The 19,726-nt window shown below is 14.1% G+C and overlaps 4 protein-coding genes across 4 annotated transcripts, besides 66 other annotated features; 3 read left to right on the top strand and 1 right to left on the bottom strand. All coding sequences in view use genetic code 6, as the record gives it.

Annotated features, from left to right (window-relative positions):
• Positions 1-116: 116 nt before the first annotated feature.
• Positions 117-177: a microsatellite.
• Positions 178-544: 367 nt separating this feature from the next.
• IMG5_181750 (phosphatidylinositol glycan, putative) lies at positions 545-6,200 on the bottom strand (the record flags this gene model as incomplete). The annotated part of the gene is made up of 11 exons (XM_004027466.1): positions 545-650; positions 1,618-1,661; positions 2,370-2,401; positions 2,461-2,929; positions 3,453-3,509; positions 5,253-5,403; positions 5,450-5,608; positions 5,662-5,819; positions 5,869-5,996; positions 6,056-6,110; positions 6,156-6,200. The coding sequence occupies 11 exons, from the start codon at positions 6,198-6,200 to the stop codon at positions 545-547; spliced, it is 1,404 nt and encodes a 467-aa protein (XP_004027515.1).
• Positions 813-875: a microsatellite.
• Positions 880-908: a microsatellite.
• Positions 933-961: a microsatellite.
• Positions 1,131-1,178: a microsatellite.
• Positions 1,485-1,566: a microsatellite.
• Positions 1,490-2,040: a microsatellite.
• Positions 1,492-2,040: a microsatellite.
• Positions 1,551-1,828: a microsatellite.
• Positions 1,986-2,124: a microsatellite.
• Positions 2,406-2,450: a microsatellite.
• Positions 2,938-3,010: a microsatellite.
• Positions 2,943-3,010: a microsatellite.
• Positions 3,878-4,026: a microsatellite.
• Positions 3,953-4,026: a microsatellite.
• Positions 3,994-4,026: a microsatellite.
• Positions 4,023-4,079: a microsatellite.
• Positions 4,419-4,459: a microsatellite.
• Positions 4,676-4,715: a microsatellite.
• Positions 5,196-5,249: a microsatellite.
• Positions 6,201-6,348: 148 nt separating the features above from the next.
• Positions 6,349-6,466: a microsatellite.
• Positions 6,374-6,466: a microsatellite.
• Positions 6,403-6,466: a microsatellite.
• Positions 6,467-6,516: 50 nt separating this feature from the next.
• On the top strand, positions 6,517-7,275 carry IMG5_181740 (hypothetical protein; the record flags this gene model as incomplete). The annotated part of the gene is made up of 2 exons (XM_004027465.1): positions 6,517-6,964; positions 7,199-7,275. 2 exons carry the CDS (start codon positions 6,517-6,519, stop codon positions 7,273-7,275), a joined length of 525 nt encoding a protein of 174 aa, XP_004027514.1.
• Positions 7,276-7,318: 43 nt separating this feature from the next.
• Positions 7,319-7,352: a microsatellite.
• A 624-nt stretch (positions 7,353-7,976) lies between these two features.
• Positions 7,977-8,009: a microsatellite.
• A 665-nt stretch (positions 8,010-8,674) lies between these two features.
• Positions 8,675-8,734: a microsatellite.
• Positions 8,735-9,133: 399 nt separating this feature from the next.
• Positions 9,134-9,171: a microsatellite.
• Positions 9,144-9,182: a microsatellite.
• An 80-nt stretch (positions 9,183-9,262) lies between these two features.
• Positions 9,263-9,312: a microsatellite.
• Positions 9,271-9,332: a microsatellite.
• A 386-nt stretch (positions 9,333-9,718) lies between these two features.
• Positions 9,719-9,756: a microsatellite.
• Positions 9,757-10,067: 311 nt separating this feature from the next.
• Positions 10,068-10,119: a microsatellite.
• Positions 10,120-10,551: 432 nt separating this feature from the next.
• Positions 10,552-10,593: a microsatellite.
• A 298-nt stretch (positions 10,594-10,891) lies between these two features.
• Positions 10,892-11,670, top strand: IMG5_181730 (u-box domain protein; the record flags this gene model as incomplete). Its single annotated transcript, XM_004027464.1, has 4 exons — positions 10,892-10,952; positions 11,063-11,262; positions 11,315-11,565; positions 11,613-11,670. 4 exons carry the CDS (start codon positions 10,892-10,894, stop codon positions 11,668-11,670), a joined length of 570 nt encoding a protein of 189 aa, XP_004027513.1.
• Positions 10,957-11,000: a microsatellite.
• A 220-nt stretch (positions 11,671-11,890) lies between the features above and the next one.
• Positions 11,891-11,930: a microsatellite.
• Positions 11,931-12,256: 326 nt separating this feature from the next.
• Positions 12,257-12,282: a microsatellite.
• Positions 12,283-13,659: 1,377 nt separating this feature from the next.
• Positions 13,660-13,703: a microsatellite.
• Positions 13,661-13,721: a microsatellite.
• Positions 13,684-13,778: a microsatellite.
• Positions 13,696-13,836: a microsatellite.
• Positions 13,734-13,810: a microsatellite.
• Positions 13,734-13,890: a microsatellite.
• Positions 13,738-14,113: a microsatellite.
• Positions 13,832-13,939: a microsatellite.
• Positions 13,832-13,987: a microsatellite.
• Positions 13,857-14,098: a microsatellite.
• Positions 13,895-14,030: a microsatellite.
• Positions 13,939-13,986: a microsatellite.
• Positions 13,959-14,096: a microsatellite.
• Positions 13,973-14,100: a microsatellite.
• Positions 13,973-14,110: a microsatellite.
• Positions 14,016-14,110: a microsatellite.
• Positions 14,024-14,079: a microsatellite.
• A 4-nt stretch (positions 14,114-14,117) lies between the features above and the next one.
• Positions 14,118-14,182: a microsatellite.
• Positions 14,121-14,161: a microsatellite.
• A 675-nt stretch (positions 14,183-14,857) lies between the features above and the next one.
• Positions 14,858-14,932: a microsatellite.
• Positions 14,881-14,932: a microsatellite.
• Positions 14,881-14,950: a microsatellite.
• A 78-nt stretch (positions 14,951-15,028) lies between these two features.
• Positions 15,029-15,090: a microsatellite.
• Positions 15,091-15,750: 660 nt separating this feature from the next.
• Positions 15,751-15,796: a microsatellite.
• Positions 15,759-15,794: a microsatellite.
• Positions 15,794-15,861: a microsatellite.
• A 1,715-nt stretch (positions 15,862-17,576) lies between these two features.
• Positions 17,577-17,647: a microsatellite.
• A 21-nt stretch (positions 17,648-17,668) lies between these two features.
• On the top strand, positions 17,669-18,819 carry IMG5_181720 (hypothetical protein; the record flags this gene model as incomplete). Its single annotated transcript, XM_004027463.1, has 4 exons — positions 17,669-17,773; positions 17,820-17,938; positions 17,985-18,271; positions 18,794-18,819. 4 exons carry the CDS (start codon positions 17,669-17,671, stop codon positions 18,817-18,819), a joined length of 537 nt encoding a protein of 178 aa, XP_004027512.1.
• Positions 18,391-18,467: a microsatellite.
• Positions 18,698-18,739: a microsatellite.
• A 598-nt stretch (positions 18,820-19,417) lies between the features above and the next one.
• Positions 19,418-19,451: a microsatellite.
• Positions 19,452-19,726: the final 275 nt, after the last annotated feature.

The raw sequence follows: 19,726 nt of genomic DNA, 5'->3' as shown, positions 1-19,726 counted from the left end.
TTATAACATTTGTTTTCTATATAGGAGAACCCTGAGAAAAAGCAGGCTAGATGTACCAATATGTATATGCAAAAAATATATTTTAACGAAGAAAACAACGATATTTTTTATATTTGTTTTTAGGAAAAAAACTCTGTTTTTTTATAGAAATAAACCTCTCTTTTTTATATAGGAAATTACGAAAATTGCAAAAATTAATTTTCTTAAGAAATATAGTCTAAAATCGAATAAAATTTAAAAAATTAATAAAAAAATACTTAAAATACCAAAAATAAAGAAAATTTAAATTTCCCTAAATTAAATTTAAATTTCGTTAAAAATTTAATTATTGAAAGTTGTTAAACTTATTTTAGATTTTAAAATGAATACTGGCATAGTATTACTTATACTTAGGAATAAGAAGAAAAACTATATCTATAAATCTAAAATACGTCCAATTTAACAGATTTATGTAATATTTTGAACAAAATAATATCTAAATTAGTCAATATTGTTACTTATTATATAGATTAAGCACCTTCTATGTATTTTATTGAGTAAGACTTCAGTTTATAATAACTAATTATTCTTAAAAATGATCAGGATTAATACGGAGGAGATTATGGGGATTAAGAAGTTAAAGCTAAGAGAAAATATCTAAGGAATATAGTCTTTAGTTATGAATAGAAAATTAAAATTTATAATCTTATTAATTATTGTTGTGAATAATAGAATTTGAATTATTTTTATTTCGCAGGAATGGCATTTCATGCTATAATGGTGACTTATAGTAATAAATCAAAAGTGAAATTAAATAATTAAAGAAATGATTGATATAATATAAATATATATATATATATATATATATATATATATATATATATATATATAATATACTTATATTTTTTTATTATTTTTTTTTATTTTTTAAATGATAACTATATATTACTTATAAATATAAAAAAAAAAATATAAAAAAAAATTATCAATAGAAGTAATATATATAAAAAAAAATTAATAAATAAACAAAATATACTATAAATCTAAATCATATATATATAAAAAAAAATTACTTTATTCTAAAACTTAATTTATATAAAAAAGGTAATATTTATTTAGGTAAACATTTAAAATAGAATTTATATTAAAATAAAAGAATTAAAGATATTATTTCAAAAGATTTATAAGAATATTTATTTGATTTATTATTAATATTTAGGAATAAGATAGATAAATGTATTAATATATAATTTAAAGAATTAAATAGTATTTTATAATAATATAATATTTAATAAAACATATAGAATTATATATTTTTATTATTTTAAAAAAAATATTATAAATTAAAATAAATAAAAAAAATGATATAATATATAAAAAATAAAATTTATTTATTTAAAATTAAAATATAAATGAAATATTAAAAATAAATAATTTTTATATATATTTTTTATAAAAAATAAAAATTAAGAAAAAATAGTATAATAAATATTTATATTAAAACAATTTTTAATTATTTTTATATTTTATTTATTATTTCTATTATTTATTTTTTATTAATATTATCAATTTTTTTATTATTATTATTATTATTGTTATAATTAATATTATTATTATTATTGTTATTATTATTATTACTATTGTTATTGTTTTTATTCTTAATGTTATTATAGTTATTGTTACTATTGTTATTATTATAATTATTGTTATTATATTTATTATTATTATAATTGTTATTATAATTATTATTATTATTAATATTGTTATTGTTATTATAATTATTGCTATTATTATTTTTATTATTATTATTATTATTATTATAATTATTGTTATTATATTTATTTTTATTGTTATTATAATTATTATAATATATATTCTTAATTATTTTAGTGTTCTATTTAATATTAATCATTTTATTTGTTTATATCATTATTGATATTTTAATTATTTATTTATGACGATTATTCTTAATTTTTTAAATTTGTACTATTATTTATATTTTAATCATATTATTATTATTATTATTATTATTATTATTATTATTATAATTATTATTATTATATCTTTTATATTCCATTACTATTTTAATTTATTGAATTATATTAATTTATTTTATTATCTATATTATTAATTATACTATTATTAATATCATTACTTATAAGTTTATTTGGATTTTCTTAATTTTTAATATTTGTACTATCCTATATATTTTCTTAATTTTGATTACTATTTTATTTTTATATCTAAAGTTAATTATATTTCTTAATACTATAATCATTTTTTTTTCTTTCTATTTTTGTATTAATAATAGGGTTAACATAAGCATTCTTTTCTCTTAAATCAATACCAAAATTTATTAAAATCCATTCATTTTTAAATTTTTCTCTTACATTATTTTTTATATGATCTTTGCATTTTTATTCTTTTAATTATATATAAAAATAAATAATTATTTATATTAATATATAATTTTTTTTTTACCTATTTATAAATAAGGTTTATCTATATTTCCTAAAAAACTAATAACTATTTCATTTGTTTTTATTGGAAGTTCAAATTTTTTACATCTTCCTTAATTTAAATCTGAACCTACTTCAATAAATTTTCCTTTAGATGTTGTTAGCTTTAAATATTCGATTTATTTTTGTCCTTATAAACCTTCAATATTACTTATGTATTCAGTTCCATAAAGTTTTAATTCTACATGTTTCATTTGGACTCTGTTATTACTTCCGAAAGATTATAAACACTTTTTTTCCCCATTTGATAATAAGTAAGTTGTCATGAGGCACATTATCATATCTTAATAATACCAAAAATCAACTTTATTGATAATATGGTCCTTATTTTCTGGTAAATCAACTATATTATCAAAACCGATTAATCCGTTAGGGATTCCTCTGATTTCTCTTTTAAACTATTTTGGTTTTTCATGAGGAATAAAGAAATTCTTTTTTAATATTATATATATATATATATATATATATGAATATATATGTATATATATATAAATGCATATATATGTATATATTAATATTTTTATATTTTATATTTACTGTATTTATATTCTTGATAAATTTATTATTTTCACCTATTGATTTGATTGCATTTACCATATTTAAATTATTTTTATTTGATTAAATATTTTTAAGATTTTCTAATATTTCTTATTATTATTTTATTTCCTATTTCATTTAAATATATATATAAATTTATATATATTTTTTATATTTCGTTTAAATATTGATAATTACCTTTTCTTTAATTTGTATAATTTATTATAATTATACATTTTTTTAAATTATAGGTTTCATCTTATTTTATATTTAAATTTATTCTAATTTTTTTTGTTTTTATATTATCTTATGACTTTCATCTAATATAATTATGTCTTCTTTCATTTTTAATATTAGATCTTCAGATAACTAAATTTTTATATAATTTAAAAATATATATTAACTTTTTTTAATTACTTCTATTTTTTTACAAACATTATTTTATTCTTCGACTTCAATAAAAACTTTTATTTCCTATATAACAAAAAACAAAATGAAATATTTTAATTAAATAATATATTTACTTTATATAAAGGTTCAAAAGGAGCAAAATTTATTCCATATTATTCGCAAATTTCCTAATGTTTCAACTCTAATTTTTTTACAAATTCTTGAGTTTTTTAAACCCTTTTTCATTTAATCTTATAGAAACTTTAGTATTTTTAATTTAAGCCTTTAAATTATCTATTTCTTCCCTTAAGAGTTATTTTGTATTATCATTTTTTTAACAAGAATTGCCTTTTCTTATTCTCTTGTAATTTCAATTAATTTTTTATTTATTTATTAAGTTTCGACTAATCGATAATCTACATCTTTTATCAATATTTACCACTGACTAACTCTATAAATAATAAATAAAATATAAATTATTAAATAAAAAATAAAAAAGAAATTAAAAGCTATAAAAATATAAAAGTATATATAAATAAAAAAAAAAATTAAAAAAATAGATTAATAAAAATAAATAAATATATAAATATATAAATATATATTTATATTTATATTTATATTTATATTTATATTTATATTTATATTTATATTTATTTATTAATAATTCAAATTATACTTTTCTTATGCATATTAATCTTCTTATTTCGATAAATTATTTATTTATTTATTATATTATTATAGTTTTTTTTTATAGTTATCTAATTTATTTAATGAAGAAACTTTTTTTAAAAAAAAATTAAAAATTAATATTTTTTTATTCTATTACATATGCTATTTTCTTAATTTTATAATTAGTTTTTTTCACTTAATTTAGTTTTATATTTATCAATTGTTCCATCTATTTTATGACTTAATTCTTTCAAATTTTATATTAATTTATTATTAACAGCTTTAGCTTTTTAAACTTCTTATATTCTATAATTATATAGTTTAATATTTATATATATATTATATTAATATAAACTATTATTTAAGTTTTTGTTGCATTATATTATTTATACAATAAAAACATTCTGGTTTTTTCTCTCTATATTATTTTTTTAAATATTTATAAATATATTTTATATTTTTTCCTTAATATTTATTTTTTTACAATTCGTATTATTATAAATCTGATGCAATATCATAGTCTTAATTGACATACTGATTGCTATCCGATTAATTTTAATTTTATTCTTGATTATTTAAATTATTTTCATATAAATTTTATATATTTTCAGATTAACTTTAATTTGATTTAGTTTAATTCAAATTATTATTATCATTTTCTTATATTTATGTGTCAGTTTATATTTACATATCTTTATTCATGATTTTCGTTTGTTAAAAATTATAATTATTAAGTTATATTTTTTTTCTTTTATAATTAAAATATAAATTAATTAGTTATTTTATAAATAAAAAAAAAATTATTTCGAAACTTATTCTTTATATTAATTTATTATAATAATAAAAATATAGATTTATATATATTAATATTTTTATCATAAATAAGAACTAAAAATCTTTTAAAAATCATTATTATTTGAAAAAAATTAATCATTTTAAAAATCTGTTTTTATATTTTTAATTTTCTCAAAAGACAAATCCAAATCTTTAAAAATTTGAAAATCTCTATCTGATTCTTAATATTTTTCGAAAATAATTTTATTTTTGTTAATATTGCTAAAAAAGTCTTTCAAATAAATCTAATTTATTTTTTAAAAAAAAATATATATATATATATATATATTTATATTTATATTTATATTTATATTTATATTTTACCTTAGATTAATCTTTTTTTGGGTTTGTATTTTTGTAACCTATATCACCTTTTAAAACTGAAGATGGAAATTCTGTCATAAGATCAGCTAAAGTTAATTCTTTGTTTTTCATTAAGTTTTTTTTTAAATAATAATAAGTAATTTATGATAATCTAAACACATATATAAAATAATAAAATAACTATATATATATATTACTAATCTGATTTAGATACAGATAAATTTTCATCAAAACCACTAGAATATGATTTCTAACCAAAAGAACTACTACCTAGACCAAAAATATTTGGTGCCGTGAGTTTATCGAAAATAGTAGAAGCACTACAACTATCATTTATCATAAGCATTTCTTTATATCTTAAATTTTTTATAAAAGATTATAAATACATATATATTAAATAAATAATTACAGATTTTTAATATAACTTTCTTATAAAATTTCATCAAATTATTCATCTAAAACAAAGTCTGTATCTTACATTTTTAAATATCCATCACCTCCATGCCCTGTAAAAAAGGTTAAGATTTTCGTATTTTTATTAGTGACTAATCTTTTAGACCTTGGTGTCTTTTTTTAAAAAATTTATAATTATATATATATATCTATTTTTTATTACAAATTTAGTGTATCTTCCTCTTAACATATTAGATAATGTTTTTACACTTACGTCGGCTGATTTATAATCAATTTCTGCGTTTTTAAATAAATTAGGTTCACTTTATTCGTCTACAGGACATACGATTCCTATTTTATTTTTTCTTAAATTAAATAAAATTAATTTTTAATAATAATAAAATAATAACCCGGATCATTATTTCTTGGATTACAGGCTGAATTCTCTGGAATCAATAATATGATCTTTTATAAATGTATATATAATTAAATTATTTTAATTAAATATACATTTTCATCTTCTACACCTAAACCACGGACTGCATCATAAATCATTAATGCATTATTTGCTTATCTAAAATTAAACCAAAATTTAGAACTGCTTAAAATAATGATTTATAAATCTTGTACAGCCTACCCTTAAACATTAATAACTAATAAAATAAAAATGACTATAAATAAAAGTATTTTCATTGATGTAATTTATATAATTAAAATATAATATATAAAATATAAATCTATCAATATCTATCTATCAATATATATATATATATATATATATATATATATATATATATATATATATATATATATATATATATTTAATTAATAATACTCTCTTAACTAAAATATTAACTTATATTATTTAAAAATGGTAATTTTTTAAGATATTTTCCCGAATACATTAAACAATATATTTTCTTGGGATACTTTCGAAAAACTTCCGAAGTCCGGAAATACTGACGTCTTCGGTTTAACGAATCCAATCCGTTTCAAATCATATTCAGCATGGCATGTAAAATAAAAATCCAGTTACCCTCATACCCGTAGATATATATTAATGCGTGGAATATTAGAAAACGATATAAACGTAGTAAAAGATGCTTTAGATCATGGTTTTTGTATAAATTCCTCAGTTGATTTAAAATATGGATTTAATGCGTTAACTTTAGCCGCTACATTAGATAAAACGGCTATTTTATAATACTTACATTTAAGAGGCGGTAATGTAGATGGATTCGATTTGACTGGAAATACACCTTTAATGCATGCAGTTAAGAGTTGGAATTTCGAAAGTATTAAAATCTTAGTTGAAAAATGTAAATGTGATATTTTAATAAAAGATTAATTTGGGTTAAATGCTATAGATAAAGCCAGAAATAAAAATTTAGAGGCTATTGTAAAATATTTGTAAAATTAAGTAATTTCTTAATAATAAAATGATAATTTTAAGAGTTTACCAAAATTTTAAATTTAATTTAATTTCGAAAAGAAATTTGAAGATTTTATTTCAGAATAGATTATTATTGGAAAAAAAATATATAAATCTTAAGTTTTGAAGTATCCTTTTAATAATTTCAAAGGAATATATAGAGCTAATTTTGTTAATTTTGATATTATTAAGCCTTGATTATTAGAGACTATCTAATTTAACTCTTTTTTATTTTGAAATAATATAAATATATATATATATATATATATACATATTTTAGTTTATTTTAATATAAAAATTAAATTTTAATATAACAATAAATATAATAGAGGGGAAGGTGGAGAAAAAAAAAAAAAAAAAATGGAAATGAAATAAATGGAAGCCGATTTTGGAACTAATTTAAAAGACTAAAAACTATAAGATATATAAATAAAACTGGGAGAATTCGAGTATATATATGATTCATCAAAATTTTTATGGAAAACGAACATGAAAATATAAGATTTTGTTGATATAAATAATAATAATGAGGACAATTAAGAATAATAATAAATATAAAATAATAATTTAAATACTACATAAATAGAAGAGGATAATGGCGATAAAATAACGATTTCCGAAAGAGTTTAAATCATAGAAACTAAGAAATTATAAATCAATAATATAGAAAATTAAATTGAAAATATTAGAAAAAAAATCAATGAAATCAAATCTAATTTAGAAATAGCCGAAAAATCTAATATAAAATACACTGAAAACTATGTAATTTTACATTTAGAAACTGATTAAATCAAAAGTTAATGTATTTAATTAGATAATCTTTAATAAGAATTAGAAATATTAAATAATTATTGAAAAATTACATATATATATATATTATATATATTCATTTTTTTTTTTATTATAATTTTAAAAATATTATATATTTAAAATAAAAAAAATACAATTAAATTAAACAAATAATTAAAAAGTAAAATATTGCATCCGAAAGTTAAATATATTTATGTTGTAAACCTCCAAAATTTGACTGAATATGCTATATAAATAAAAAAATAGTAATATAAAATGCACTTAAATACATAAAAGAGACTTAGGTATATCAATATTTACAACAACAAAAATAATATTTAAGACATTTCAATGTCATATAATATCAGAATAGACACTAGTTTAAATTTTTTAGATACGTATTTGCTTTAATAAAATTTATATATTTTGTAGTAAAAAAAAAAAAAATAATCTTGTCAAATATTTTAAAATATGGAAATTTAGATATTTTTTATTTATATTATAAGACAAACTATAAATTAAATTAATATAAATAAAATAAATTAACAATAAGTAAATTATAAAAAAGATAAAAAATGGACAAAAACAAAATAATATGCTTATATTGATAATATTTAGATATGAAATAAAAAGAATAATTGAATTATTTAATATAGCAAAAAAAAATTTAAATAAAGTTATAGTAAGATTAAATATAAATGTGAGAATACAAATGTGGAAAAAGATAAAATAAATATAAAAGATTTAAAAATGATATACTTTATATTATAAATGATTTGAATAAATTAAATAAAGTAATAATTAGTAAATATATATATATATATATATTTATATATATATAAATATATATATATTTAAATGTATATATTTATTGTATTTAAATTATATAATTCTAATTTTTTAAATAAATTATATGTGCTTTTTAATTATTATTTTTATAATTATTTTTCTTAAAATAATATAATTATTTTTAATATTTTAAAAACCATACATGATATATAATACAATTATTATCCTATTAAGCTTTTTAAAAAATATATTATATATAAAAAACATAATAAAAAGATTATTTTTAATTAATATAATAGTTTTGTAATACTTTTAATCTTGATTTAATTTACTTAAACAACAAATAATTGACTTTATATATATATTTAAATATTAGGTGAACTAATAAAAAAATATTAAGATAAACTAAAAATATTATGAAATTTTTTTAAAGAATTTTTATTTATTTTAAATATCAAAATAATATATAAACATTAATAATAATTTAAAAAAAATATATTTAAAAAATAAATTTAATAATAATATATAAATAAAAAAGTATGCATATATATTTATATATAGATAAAGATATAAAATATTTAAATTAAATATTTATAAATATTTAATGATATGAATATATATATATTTTTTTATATAAATGATATAATAATTTTTTATTTATAATATTAATTTTTTTAATATTATTTTTAACTTCTTATATTTATATAATTTTTATATATTTTAAATATATTATAGTTATTTCATAAATAATTTTTTTCTTAATTTTATTTTATTTCTTTTATAATATAAATTTTATTATTTTAAATAACTTATTACTTAAAATTTTTAAAATTAATGCATTATTTATTATTAAGAACATATATATATTTTTAAACAACTTATTATTAATAATATTAAATTTTTTATTTTAATTTATAAAAATAAATAAATTAAGATATATTTATTTTTAGATGTATAAAATAAATAAAAAATAATGCTTAAATTAGTAAAATTTATCTCTATTTTATCTATTCATTATTATTTTTAATAAAAATTATATTAAATTTATGAAAATTATAGATAATATTTTTGTAATTTAATTTATTTTTTGATTTTATTTATATATAAAAGTAATTTATAAAAAAAAATACTTAATTTTTTGTATAAAAATTTTTAAAAAATTATAAAACATGGAATTATACTAAATTTAAAATGAAATATTTAAAGGAATAGATATTAAAAAATAAATAAGGGATTTTCAAATAGAAAATTAATTAAAAAATGTACTTTTTAATTGCAAATAATAATGCTTTGATTTCGATAAATAAAATATATCAGAAAAAGAAAAAAAATGCTTTGAAAATTGCTCCTAAAAACTAATAATTGATACACTTTAACTAACGAAATAAATTATTGTAAAAAAATGATCACAAATATATATATATATATATATATATATATATATATATATATATATATTTATATTTTTATATTTTATTTATAAGAATTTTAATAAAATATACCATATATTTTTTCCTTATTAAAAAATAGATATTTATTAAAAATTTATTTTTGATTATCCTTTTTTAATATATTTTATATAATTATTTTTAAAAATATAAGAATAACAGAATATTAATTAAATTAATATATTTTTTCTATTTAAAAAAAAAGAAAAAATAATATTAATTTATATAATAATAAAATTAAAAAATGTTTGGATTTAATTATAATCAACTATTTAATGATTTAACATTAAATTAAGCTTATAATGGATTAGCTGATTTATTTTTCTAAACTGAAAATACGAATAATAATTAAAATCATAGCAATTTTTTTGATGAATAATAATAAGAATATTCTAATGTATAACCAACATTTTAAAACACGCGTTCGAATTGGAAAAAATCAGACAGTAAAAATGAAAAAAAGAAAAAAAAAGAAGAAAAAATAAAAGAATAACCTAAATAAAATACAGGAGCATACTGGAAATAAAAAGCAAACGAAGCATATAATAGTAATTATATAGATTTAGCGATTGAATATTATACAAGAGCAATAGCTATTGATAATTCTTAGTCAATATTTTATTCTAATAGAGGAAAATGCTATAAAAGGAGGGGAATGATTAAATAAGTATTTTAAATTTTTAATAAATATTATATTTTAAAAGGCTTACGAAGATGCCGTATATGCTATCGAATTAGATGAAAGTAATATCAAAGCTTAACTTTTATGTGGATAATTATTATGTGAAATGGGGAAAAATGATAAGGATTTAAATAAAATATAAAATGGAATAAAAAGATTGACAAGAGGTATTATATATATATATATATACATATATATATATATTTATATATATAATCTATTAAATTTTTAATTTTTAATTTTTTTTTTTGGTTGTCATTTTTTATTTAATATATAGCCTTAACTTTATGCAGTAAAAACAAAAAATAATAATACGAAAAAGATATTAGTGTATATATATACAGAGCTAAAAAACTTTTATGGTATAAATAATTAGAAGAAATAAAACAAAAGAAATAAGAAATAATTGATTCTAATAAATAATAATTGGCTGAAAAAAACTTCAGTTAATAATATATAGATAATGAAATAAAAAAGGTAATTTTTTTTTTTTATATAAAATAAAAAAAAATATAAAAATATCTTAAAGTTAATTTCTTTGATCGGAGATCCTTATAAAAATCCCGATCTGTAAATTCCTGATTATTTATGTTGTAAAGTAAGCCTTGATTTAATGGAAGAACCGGTAACTACTGAGGTAGGTCATACATATGAAAAATCTGTTTTAGATGAACATTTTAAAAAAAATGGATTTGTTGATCCTATTACTAGATAAAAAATTAATAAAAATCTATATCCTAATCTTTCAATTAAATAAGGAATATAAGAATTTTTAAATTAGTAAAATATTAATTTACTTATATATATATATACATATATTATTTTAGAAATCCTTGGGCATTTGAATTTTATTAAGATTAAGATTATAAAAATATAGAATTTTGATAAATTTAAAATATTTAATATAAATACATATATTTATATAAGTATATTTTTTTAATTAAAATAAAATTATTTATAATAATTATTTTAAATAAAATAAATATAATAAAAATATAAGTATTTTTAATATAGATTATATTCTATAATAAAAATAAAAAAAATATTATATAAATATATTTTTTTAATTTATTAAATAAAATTAAAATTTATTATTTTTTTTAATATTATATAAATAAATAAAAAAATTAAATAAAATAATAAAATGAATATTTTAGGAATACCTTAATATTAAGAAATATCTATTTAAAACAGCAATATCTTATAATAAAATGAATCAATTAAAACTTAAATTATGTAAAAGTAACTAAATTAAGGTTTTAGTTATGAGAAAATACCAAATCAAATAAAAACAATAAAGAATGTAAATATAAATAACATAATTGATTAAATTAATTTATCTAAATCTTAAATTTTACAAACTTAATTAAGTAATAAAAGATCTCTTAATTTTTTAAAAGAAACTAATAAATTTATATTAAAATAATGAAATAAAAATAAACGAAAAAATGGTTTAAAAACATACTAATAGATATATATATATATATATATATATATGTATTCAGATTCTAAATTAATTAAAAAAAAGTATAATTTATTTTATTTAATTTATATGTATTTATAAAAAAAATTTTCAAATTTCTTTTTATTTGTAATAAATAAAAAATAATAATAATTTAAAATGTACACAAAATCAAAAACCAAATTTGAAGTATAAAAAAAAGGGAAATCCTCTTAATAATAATTAAATAAAATAGATTAATAAAATAATATCTAAAAACCAACAAATGAATAACAAAATGAAAACGAAGAAATAAATAAATAAAATACAATATAAATTATAGTAAATAATGCTTATTAAGAAGAAATATAAAATAACAAAGAATAAAAAGAAGAAAATTAAAATAACTTATAATATTTAATAATCAAAAATAAAGAAAGCATTAAAATAAATGAAAATTCATATGAAGAAGATGATAATGAATACAATGATAATATTGATAAAAATTATAAATCTAGAAATAACTCATTAACTATTAAAAATTATATAAACGAACTAAGATAAATAATGCCCATAAATAACTAATAAGAAAAAAGCTAAAGTTAACCATTAATCCTATAAAAATTAACTCCTAAAAAATATTCCATTTATCATCTTTTTACGGAGTTTTATTTAGGTTAATATAAAGCTCCAATAAGTGATGCCTATATTTTTTAAATGTTAAAATGGTAATTTATTTTTATCAATAATATATATCATTTTATAAAAAGGAAAGGGTAATATCATTTATTGGAAATCAATCATACATATTTTCATTGGTTATTCCCTCATTTTAGTGGATAAATATCTAAAGATAGGGCCATGTTTTTTAGATAAAATGCAATAGTAAACTTATCTATTATTTTAATTATTATATATGTAAATATTTATATGTTTTAGATTGGGAAAAGAATAATTGAAAGTTATAAATTAATTTTAGACTATTTTGGTTTATAATTAGATGATGAAAAGACTGGTAAAATCTCGAGAAATGAAAATTACTTGTTAAGATATAAAGAAACTCTACTCAATCCTTATGTAAATAGTGAATTTAGAATAAAAAGAATGCTATAGTTTTTAAATGTAACTGGTTATAGAATATATGCGATTGAATTCGTAGATTTTTTCGATAAAGAAATCAATAAATCTGGAAAATAATAAATTTCTATACTTAAGCCTTTAGAAAAAGTATTTTTAATTGATTTTAAACCTTATGGATATATAGATGAAAAAGATAAAAAGGGATAAGATTTTTTAACTAAGAAATGTGTTTTTTCTTACGAAATATTAAATACTGAAAAAAATAATCATCTAAAAACTTTATGAAAAAATAATTTATTTTTTATATATATATATTTTTTTGATTTTTTAGTTTTTTTTATTTTTTTTGTTGTAGTTTTTTGTTTTATTCGGAGTTTTTTGTGTTATTTGGGTTTTTGGGGTTATATGGGTTTTTAGGGATTTTAGGGTTATTTGGGTTTTTTGAGTTATTTGGGCTTTTTGTGTTATTTGGCTTTTTGGCTTTTTGAGTTTTTTTGTTATTTGTGTTTTAAGGGTTAATTGGGATTTTTGAATTTTTTGGGTTTTTGAATTTTTTGTGTTTTTTTGAATTTTTTGTGTTTTTTTAAATTTTTTGTGTTTTTTAATTATTTTTGGTTTTTTTATGTTTTTTGTTATTTTGGCTTTTAGATTATTTTGGTTTTTAGATTTTTTTGGTTTTTTTGGTTTTTATGTTTTTTTGGTTTTAGGGTTTTTTAGTTTTTTTTTTTTTTTTTTTTTTTTTTTTTGGATTTTTTGTTGTTTTTTTTTTTTTTGGTGTTTTTTCGTTTTTTTTTAGTTTTTTTTGTTATATATGAAAAATAAAAAATAAAAAATAAAATAATGAATAAATAAAAATTAATAAAAGTAATAATAATAGGAAACGCAGGAGTCGGCAAAACATCAATAATTAATTCTTTTTGCTGGAATTAATTTAGTTAATAAACGACATCAACTTTAGGTATAGATTTTCAAACACACACATTAAAATATGATGATAATTAAAGCATAAAATTATAAGTATGGGATACAGCAGGTTAAGAAAAATATAAATCATTAACAAAATAATATGTATAATTGGCAATGGGATGTATAATAGTTTGTGATGTATAAGATTTATAAAATATAAAAAGCGTAAATTAATGGAGAGATAATTTCAAAGAACATTCTCAAAATTAGTACATTCCTATAGTTTTAGTTGTTAATAAAATCGATATAATTTAGAATTAAAAAGAAGTTGAAATTATTTATAATAAAATAAAGTAGTTTGTGGAAGATAACAATTATGAAAAATTCTATTTAGTTTCAGCAAAAAATAGATAAAATTTAGAAATAATGTTTAGTGATTTAGCTAAAAATATTGTTTAAATTTAAAAAAAAATCAAACTTAGACAAGATGATGAAGATAGTAATTTATCTTTTTCAAATTTTGAATCTTTCCAAAAAACTTAGAAAATTAAAAAGTTAAAATAAAAGAAATGTTGTTGATAATTTTTTTATTAAAATTATAAATTAGTTAAATTTGTTATTTTCATTTAATTGTTTTTTTTTAAAATATAGAAATTTATAAATATAAAATATATAATAAATATATATATATATATATATATATATATATATATATTATATTTTTTTATTATATTATATTTTTATTTATTAATTAAAAAATTAATTAATGTTATTTTTTATTAAAAAAATATATATAATATATAAAAAAAATACTATTTTATTTTTATATATAACATAATATTTTTTTATTATATTTATTTTTTTATATGACATTTATTATTTAAAAATTTATTTAAAAATATTGCAGTTATTATTATCAATATTTTTTGTTTTTTTAGCTATCTCTAATCGCAAAATTTTTATAACAGATTCATTATATGTCTCACATTCTTTTTATCTTATTCCTCTTAATGTAAATATTTTTATTATAATTTAACTTTTATGAAATTTATAAATCATCATTTATAAAAACTTATTAATATAAAGTCTATATATATATATTTGATTTTTATATATATAAATTTATAAATGTATTTGATAATTCATTTAATTTATTCATTTCTTTATTAAAAAACAAATAAAAAATATTATCAATTTTTTATTTTACTAAGTTTCTTATTATTTATTTAAATAAATAAAAAAATTTAAAGCATAATATAAATTTAGTAAAAACATTTAAATTAAAAATAAAATATAAAAAAATTAAATTGAATAAAGCAAAAAAAATAAAAAATATATCAAAGTTTTATTTTTTAAATATTTTATTTCTTATTTTAATTATTTTTAAAAAATATAAAATAAAATTGTTTTTTTATTTTATTTTAAATAAAAAAGAAAATAATTAAAAATAAAATCTATTTTCTAAATTTTTATAATTAAATAAATAATTAAAAAATATATATATGATTAATAAAACTAAATAAAATTAAGATTTTTATAAATATATATAATATAAAATAATAAAAATAATAAAATAATAAAATATTTATATATTTTATATATATATATATATATTTATTTATATATTTATATATATATATGTATATATAATTTTTTTATTTTTTTAAATATTATGTAATATTTTATTTTTTAAAGTACAAAATTATATAAATTTTTATTTTATATAATATAAATAAATATTAATAAATTATTTTTAATTATATATACTTTAAATTTAAAAATTAATTCTATTTATATCATTATAAATTTACATTAGATTAATTTTATTTTAAAATATCAATATATATACATATATATTTTATTTATAATTATATTAATATGATTAATATTTAAGAATTTTTATATTTTTAATATTTAAGAATTACTTATTAAAAGTAAATAAGAATATTCTTTAAAAAATAATTGTAATTAATTTATTTAATATTGTTTTTATGAATATAAATATTTATATTTTTTTCTTTTATCTCTATATATTTAAAATAAAATATAACATATTAAAATTTAGATATATACTAATTTTAAAAATATGATTTTTATAATTTGTATAATATAAAATTAAATAAAATATCTATATTTGAAAATTCCGAATTTTTCTATATTTAAAGTTTATAAAGTCCCATAAGAATTATATATAATATTTTAAATATATATAATATATTTATTCATTTATTAAATTAATTATAAAGCTAAATATAAAGTTAATTTGACTATAAATTATATAATAAATCCCGAACATCTAATTTTATTTTAAATTTTTATAAATAATTATAAGGTTTTTGACAACCCCCCCTCCTTATAATAAATTCATAATTATAGTTTATTTCCTTTATTTAATTTCCTTATTTTATATTATATTATTACTATTAAAGCTATATTATACAAATGAATTTTAAAAAAAGTTTATTTAAAAATTTGATTTAATAATTAAATAAAAAAAATATACTTTCTAGATACCTAAAACTTACCTAGTTTTTTTGTTATAAAAAAAATAATTGATGAAATATAATTAATTTTTCTTTAATAATTCCTTTCTAGACTACTAGAAATTCATAAATATAAAATATTGAATAATATCAATTAAAATATAAAAAATACAATATAATTACTGTCTTTTTTTACCATAATATTCAGTGAATGTAATTATTTACTTTATATTACTTAATAAATATAATATATATATATAATAAATACTTAAATGAAATATATATATAATTTTAAATTCTTAATAAAGTTTAGATTTATAACATTAATAATAATAAAAATTGCGGTTTTTTTTTATTTTTGTAAAAAAAAAAAAAAATTTAATAAAAAAAAAGAAGATAAATTATTAATTATTTTTTATAAACTAAAATATTTATTATTCTCATCAAAATAATTTCAATAAATAAAATACTAAACTAATAATAAATACAGTAATTAACAAACTAGATTTAGTTCCCAAATTATAATATCTACTTCAATATATAATTTGAATATTAATAATATGATTTTAATAAAAAGATCTCAAAAACAAGAGTTTAGCTATTATAGTAAACTAAATGTATATAAAGGGATTCATAAATAATAATAATAAGTAATTTATATAATAGTTCTATTTGGGTTAAATATCTTAAATAATTATTTATATTTAACTTTTTATTTAAATATTTTTTTTTATAGGTTAGTCTATTTTATAATTAAATTTTTTTATCTATTTCTTAAGTTTTTTGTTTGTTTATTTCTTTTATATAAAAAAAATAAAATAATTAAAATAACTAATAATATAAAAAGTACTCAATAGAAATTTACAAATAAACATAATAATTTTTTATTAAGAAAAAAAAAAAAAAAATATTAAAATTTGTTTAAGAAAAAAAATATAAAAAAATATAAAATATATATACTTATTATAAAAAAATGTCAGAACAACAATAAAATAACAATGAAAACGATACTAATAGAGTTATTCGTGTATATGCTGATGGAGTATATGACGGATTTCATTTTGGTCATGCTTAATAAGTACAAATAAAACTAAAAAAAACTATATATATAATTAAAAACATAGCTTGAATAATGTAAAAAACTATTCCCTAATGTACATTTGATAGTAGGAGTTGCTGACTAAGAAGAAACTGAAAAATATAAAGGAGCAACTTTAATGAATGGTTTAGAACGTACATTAAGGTAACTTTTTTTTTAAAAATAAATAAATAAATAAATATATATATAGTGTTAAACATTGTAAATGGGTAGATGAAGTAGTATATCCTTGTCCATGGATTATTAATTAAGAATTTATTGATTAAAATAAAATCGATTATGTAGCTCATGATGTAGCTCCTTATTCTAGTGGAGGGACAGATGATATTTATGCTTTTGTTAAAAAAATAGGAAAATTTAAAGAAACATAAAGAACTGATGGAATTAGTACTTCTGATTTGATTATGAGAATTCTTTAAAATAGAGATGTTTATACTTTAAGAAATTTAAAAAGAGGGTATACTAGAGAATAGTTAGGTATTAGTTATTTTGAATAGATTGTTCTTTAAACTAAGGATTATTTAAAAAAATTCGAGGCGGCTGTTATGCCTTGTGCTAGAAGAAGAAAAAATAAAAATATTTAGAATAAGAAATTAATATATATATATATATATATATATATATATATATATATATAAATATATATATATATATATATATATATATTTATATACAAATTAATATATATTTTAATTTTATTTTATGTTTGTAGTTTATATTTTTTTTCTTTTCTTTTTATTTTATATATATATATTTAGTTTTAATTATTTTTCCTTATTTCCTTTTTATATTTTTATTATAATCTTTTTTTTAAAAAAAATAACTAGAAAAAAAAAAAAGGAAAAATAAATCCATATTTTGTCTTTTTAATTATAATTATTTTATAAATTAAAAATTGAAAGTAATATTTATTTAATAGAAAAATATATTTATTAAAATATATATATTTTTCTTTTCTTTTTTATATAAATAATTATAAAAAAAAATACATTATAATAGATATATAGATTATATATTTAAAGTGAATTTTAATTAAAAATTATATTATTTTAAATTCTTTTCTAAAATTAAATATATAAAAATAAATTTTAATTATTGTTTTATTTATTGATAAAAATGTTAATAAAATAATAAATATATATTGTTTTTAAATATTTTTAAATATTTATCAATTAAGATTTATATTTTCATTTATTATACTTGAAAAAAATAAATATATTTTGATCTTTTTTGAATCAAATTTATAAATTTAATAAAAATTAATTATTTTTTATTTTATTAAAAATAAGAATTTATATAAATATTTAATAAAAAATTATATTTTTCTTCAATTTATTATAAATTTAATTAATATTTTATTTATATATTTTGTATAATATTTTTCATTTAATTGACTACAATATTTTTTTTATTTAAATATAAATGTATATTTATTAAGAATTATAAATTAATTTATATAAAAACAGAAAAAATATTATAAAAGTAAATTTGGTAAATGTTTATAAATATTATTATATAATCTATTTTTTTAAAAAAAATAATAGAATTAAATTTATAAATTATAAAATAGGATTAATAAATATTATATTTTTCTTATATTTAAAATATAAATATTTTATCTAAAAATTATATAAATTTAAATTATATTTAAATTTAATAATAAAAAATTAAAATATAATTAATAAATAAAATAGTTTCTAAAAATTAATAAAAATGTAATTAAGATAATTTTCAATATAAAAATTAAATTATGTAATTAAAAAATAAATATGTATAAACATTTAATAAATTCTTAAAATATTAAAAAAAATTATCAAAATCAAAAAACTAAAAAATATTATGAAATATCTCGTAATATAAAAAATTAAAAAAAAAAAATAGTATTATTAAATAAATATATAAAATCAGTTAATATATATAAAAATAAAAGAT

This window comes from Ichthyophthirius multifiliis (genome assembly GCF_000220395.1).
Source record: "Ichthyophthirius multifiliis unplaced genomic scaffold scaff_1120509251322, whole genome shotgun sequence".
Classification (NCBI taxonomy): Eukaryota; Ciliophora; class Oligohymenophorea; order Hymenostomatida; genus Ichthyophthirius; species Ichthyophthirius multifiliis.
This window is presented reverse-complemented; position numbering and strand designations above follow the sequence as displayed.